The sequence below is a fragment of the Perognathus longimembris genome, chromosome 18 (assembly GCF_023159225.1).
Source record: "Perognathus longimembris pacificus isolate PPM17 chromosome 18, ASM2315922v1, whole genome shotgun sequence".
NCBI lineage: Eukaryota > Metazoa > Chordata > Mammalia > Rodentia > Heteromyidae > Perognathus > Perognathus longimembris.
Genome location: NC_063178.1, coordinates 50,897,551 through 50,903,106, shown reverse-complemented (window position 1 = coordinate 50,903,106; position 5,556 = coordinate 50,897,551). Strand labels below are relative to the sequence as shown.

General features: G+C 44.4%; 1 protein-coding gene across 1 annotated transcript; it reads right to left on the bottom strand.

Annotated features, from left to right (window-relative positions):
- Positions 1–928: 928 nt before the first annotated feature.
- Positions 929–4,326, bottom strand: LOC125367056 (zinc finger protein 709-like). Its single transcript, XM_048367685.1, has 2 exons — positions 4,297–4,326; positions 929–2,554 (listed from the first exon to the last, which is right to left on the bottom strand). The coding sequence occupies exons 1-2, from the start codon at positions 4,324–4,326 to the stop codon at positions 929–931; spliced, it is 1,656 nt and encodes a 551-aa protein (XP_048223642.1).
- Between the last annotated feature and the right edge of the window lie 1,230 nt (positions 4,327–5,556).

The window sequence follows — 5,556 nt, the reverse complement described above, 5'->3', positions numbered from 1 at the left end:
TTTTCACTAAAGGTTGAGTCAGTCATAGTTCTTATGTGCATAATATGCAAGCAAGATATAATACCCCACACAGCTATATTCTTTCCTTTTTGTATTCCCACATAACATTGAAGGGCTGACTATAGACGGAAGGATTTCTCGCATGAAAAATGTTCTTGTGGATTCTCATCAGTGTGCAATGTTTGACTCTTGTTTTTTTTTTTTTTTGTTTTGTTTTGTTTTTTTGGCCAGTCCTGGGGCTTGCACTCAGGGCATTAGCACTGTCCCTGTCTTCTTTTTGCTCAAGGCTAGCACTGTGCCACTTGAGCCACAGCTCCACTTCTGGCCATTTTCTGTATATGTAGTGCTGGGGAATTGAACCCAGGGCCTCATGTATACAAGGCAAGAAGTCTTGCCACTAGGCCACATTCCCCAGCCCCAATGTTTGATTCTATATAAGAGGAGTAGATCAGTGCACAGATTTCCCATGAGTGACACTCATGGTTTCTTTCCACTGTTTATTCTTTGAGGGAGCCAACCCTCCGTGATGATTGAAGGCTTTCCCAGAGCTGCGATGTTCCTAGTTTTTCTCGCCCGCAGAGAGTCAGGCCTAAAGCCTCTCCCAAAGATGGTTTCTATCGGTGGTTTCTGCCTAGTATATGTCCTTTGGTGTTGTCTTAGATGAGTTGACTGACTGTAGACTTTCCCACACAGATGAGACTCCTGAGTTCTCCCTCCAGGAGGATTGTTCTTACTTTCCAAGGTTACAGGTTGTACCAAAACCTTTCCACACACAGGTTGCATTTTTGTGATTGCTCTCATTTCTCATCCTGGCAAGGCTTAAATGAGATACTGAATGACATGCACCATTTTTTTCTCTAGTGTGTACTTTAATATGGCAACAAACGCTGGAGCGGAAATAGAAAACTTCCCCACAGAAGTGACACTCTCAGGGCTTCTCTCCAGTGTGTACCCTCTCATGTATAGCACAGTAAGATGATGTAGTGAAGGCTTTCCCACAGGTGCGACATTCATACGGTTTCTCTCCAGTGTGTATCCTCTCATGTATAGCACAGGAATATGACGTAGTGAAGGCTTTCCCACAGGTGCGACATTCATACAGTTTCTCTCCAGTGTGTGTTCTCTCATGTGCGGCACGGTGAAATGACCGACGGAAGGCTTTCCCACAGGTGCGACATTCATAGGGTTTCTCTCCAGTGTGTATTCTCTCATGCACAGTTTGTTGAGATGGCCTACTGAAGGCTTTCCCACAAGTGCGACATTCATAGGGTTTCTCTCCAGTGTGTATTCTCTCATGTGCGGCACGAGAAGATGGGCTAGTGAATGCTTTCCCACAGGTGCGACACTCATAGGGTTTCTCTCCAGTGTGTGTTCTCTCATGTGTGGCACAGTAACTTGGAATAGTGAATGCTTTCCCACAGGTGCGACATTCATAGGGTTTCTCTCCAGTGTGTATTCTCTCATGTCTTGCACGATCAGATGAGAGACTGAAGGCTTTCCCACAGGTGTGACATTCATAGGGTTTCTCTCCAGTGTGTGTTCTCTCATGTGAGGCACGTTGAGATGACTGACGGAAGGCTTTCCCACAAGTGCGACACTCATAGGGTTTCTCTCCAGTGTGTGTTCTCTCGTGTGCGGCACGGTGAAATGACCGACGGAAGGCCTTCCCACAGGTGTGACATTCATAGGGTTTCTCTCCAGTGTGTATTCTCTCATGCACAGTTTGTTGAGATGGCCTACTGAAGGCTTTCCCACAAGTGCGACATTCATAGGGTTTCTCTCCAGTGTGTATTCTCTCATGTGCGGCACGAGAAGATGGGCTAGTGAATGCTTTCCCACAGGTGCGACACTCATAGGGTTTCTCTCCAGTGTGTGTTCTCTCATGTGTGGCACAGTAACTTGGAATAGTGAATGCTTTCCCACAGGTGCGACATTCATAGGGTTTCTCTCCAGTGTGTATTCTCTCATGTCTTGCACGATCAGATGAGAGACTGAAGGCTTTCCCACAGGTGTGACATTCATAGGGTTTCTCTCCAGTGTGTGTTCTCTCATGTGAGGCACGTTGAGATGACTGACGGAAGGCTTTCCCACAAGTGCGACACTCATAGGGTTTCTCTCCAGTGTGTGTTCTCTCGTGTGCGGCACGTTGAAATGAGTGACGGAAGGCCTTCCCACAGGTGTGACATTCATAGGGTTTCTCTCCAGTGTGTATTCTCTCATGCACAGTTTGTTGAGATGGCCCACTGAAGGCTTTCCCACAAGTGCGACATTCATAGGGTTTCTCTCCAGTGTGTATTCTCTCATGTGCGGCACGAGAAGATGGGCTAGTGAATGCTTTCCCACAGGTGCGACATTCATAGGGTTTCTCTCCAGTGTGCAGTAGGCTATGTGTCTTTAGGACACTTGGCCTTTTGAAGACTTTCCCACAGATGAGACATTCATGCCGTTTCTCTTCCGTGTGTGTTCTGTTATGTGTCTTATGGTCACTTGGCCTTTGGGAGGCTTCCTCAACGGGAGGACATGCTTGTGCTTTCTTTCCGGCATGTGCTCCTTCCTGATTTCCAGAATGAGATGGCTGAGTGACCGCTTCCCACACACAGAGGGGACCTTCATCTGCCCCTCCTACAGTGGGCATGTCCTCCAGTTGCTGGATGTGACTTGGCTGAATTGAGGGGCCAGTACACAGGTGGCTGTCATCAACTTCCTGTCTAGTGTCTCCTCCATCCTGCCAAATGACCTCCCTGGATTGATCGAGTACATCCCCCAGGTCACTATCCTCACATGCTTTGTCTCCAGCGTGTACAGTCGTATGGTGATGGAACTTTGAAGGAACAAAGGCTGTCCTACACAAACTACAACCACGTGATTTCCATCCAGTGTGAGTCACATTGTGTTTACAGCGTTCATTGCTCTCAACAAAGACTTTAGCACATAGACCACAGTCACACTGTCTGTTTTCCTTGAGAGACTTACTGCATTGTCTAATGTCCAATGAATTCTTCATAATGCCATTGCCATTTTGATGATCAATTTTTTTGTGTTCCAGGTGCTCAGGAGTACTTGAATATTCATGGTGGTTCTCTCCCTGGGGTAGGCTAACACAGGAGATGTCTTCTGCATCCTTTAGCACACTCTGTGTCAATGAACGGCTGTGAGTCTTCGTTTCTGTTGAGTCATTCCTGTCAAGTGATTCTTCAAGATAAAAAGATTTCTGCTGTGGGAAGATGAAGCATGATCATCAATTGTTCATATTCATCTCCATGGCCATTTCTCTACATGAGAATGCTAGACTACTTAGCCTAGCCAAAAATATATTATACCTGGGCACTGATAGTTCATGCCTATAATCCTACCTACCCACATGGATGAGCTCTGAGGTTCATGGTTCAAAGTCAGCTAGTTCAGGAAAGTCCATGAGACTATTACCTCCAATCAATTATTTACAAAAAGCTGGAAGCAGTGCTGTTCTTGAAGTGGTAGAGTGCTAGCCTTGAGCAAAAGAAGCTGATGGACAGTACCCAGGCCCTGAGTTCAAGCCTCAAGACAAGCAAAAACAACAACCAACTTATTTTTTTCTTCCATATCCCCAGCTTGAAAGTGTCAAAGACATGCTCCATGCACGATGTGAATAACAGAAGAATCTAATTAATTTCCAGATAGTCGTGTGTGTGTGTGAAAGATGGAGAGAGACACAGAGAGTGAGAGCTAGAGAGAGAGACAAAGAGACAGATAGAGACACAGAGACGAACAGAGAAAAGAAGACAGAAAGTGAGAGTCAGAGAGAGAATATACACATAGAGGAAAAGAGAGACATAGACAGACACATAGATAGGAAAAATCATTGGATTTGGTCTATTTTATATTGCATATCTGAGATTAAGTTTGTTTTTATTTTTGGTTTTGCTAATACTTGGGCTTGAACTCCAGGCCTCGGCAATGTCCCTGAGCCTCTTTTGCTGAAGGCTAGTGCTCTACCACTTGAACCACAGCACCACTTCTGGCTTTTTCTGTTTATATAGTACTGAGAAATCAAAGCCAGGGCTTTATGTATGCTAGGTAAACACTCTACCACTAAGCCACATTCTCAGACCCTGAGATGAAGGTTTTGAAATCCTGTTATATTCCTTACAAAATTGAAACTATGTGGAGCTTTCATCCAAGAAATTTCCTCAGCTCAATGATCAGGCAGGCACTTGCTTTACTAGCTACTCTTTCCACTAACTACCAGGCCTTTACTGGTCACGACAGGAGTCACATCCCTGTAACTTACCACTGAGGGGGTCACGTGGACCTGACCGCTGACTTGTTGGATGTAAAGACGGCCATCTTTGCCATGTGGAATGGAAATGCCTATAAGAAATGTTTAAAAGAATATCTGGAATGAAACCAGGAGATTTTTTTTTTTTTGGCCAGTCCTGGGCCTTGGACTCAGGGCCTGAGCACTGTCCCTGGCTTCTTTTTGCTCAAGGCTAGCACTCTGCCACTTGAGCCATAGCACCGCTTCTGGCCGTTTTCTGTATATGTGGTGCTGGGGAATCGAACCTAGGGCCTCGTGTATCCAAGCAGGCACTCTTGCCACTAGGCTATATCCCCAGCCCCCAGCAGCAGATTTTTAAACGCACCTTAATACGCAATTGTGTAGTCATTCAATGAATCAAAGGAAAGAAAGCAATTCTTAGGAAAATCACTTCATGTCATATTCACAATCATGAATGATAATTTCCGTCATCACTGCTACTTCAAATAAGGACTTGTGTGCTGTTGCTGAGATTTCTGCCTCAAGGCTAGTGCCTACCACTTGAGCCACAGCCCCACTTTCTGCTTTTTTTGTGCTTAGTAAGAGAGTCTCCCAGAGTTCTCCTGTTTGGATGGCCTCAAACCACCATCCTCAGATTTCAGCTTTCCTGGGGAGCAAGGATTGTAATTGGAAAGAGAATAGCTAAGAGAAAACAATATAACTGTGATCTAGATAATACATTGAATCTCAGGAATCCCATAGTGGCTCCAACTTAGATTAAGATGCTGTTAATGTAGCTCCATGTTCACAAGCAATGGGAAAGTACAATGTCTAGCCTTAGGGTGGATTCAGAAGTAATCCCTCAGTTTCTACTTCTGCCTTAACAAAATACAAGCTACCGTAGTACATTCTTTTTTTTTTTATTAATTGAACATAAATTTTTTTACAAGGTGTTGTGCAAAAAGGGTGCAGTTACATAGTAGGGCAGTGTGTACATTTCTTGTGATATTTTACGACCTGTTTTTCTATCCCTCGTCTAGGTCAGGTAGACATATATGCAATATACAATGTATCAAGAACATATACAGTATTCACAAGACTTGGTCTCTACTGCCTCTCCATCTCACTTTGTTAACAGTCATATATCAGGGAGATCAAGCCCCTTTGTTTTCTGTGTTCTAGGCTTGTCTCACTCAACATTATTTGTTCGAGTTCTGACCATTTATTTCCCTGCGAATAACAATATTTCACCATTCCTAATCGCAATGTAGTATTCCATTGCATATAAGTACCATATTTTTTGGATCCATTCGTCTGTG

What these genes read in the sequence shown, in the direction of transcription:
- LOC125367056 (XM_048367685.1), bottom strand. Translation starts at nt 4,326, where the DNA reads ATGGCCGTCTTTACATCCAACAAGTCAGCG. An exon ending in TTACATCCAACAAGTCAGCG is followed by an intron (nt 2,555 to 4,296) that starts GTCAGGTCCACG and finishes TCTGGAAATCAG; the next exon opens with GAAGGAGCACATGCCGGAAA.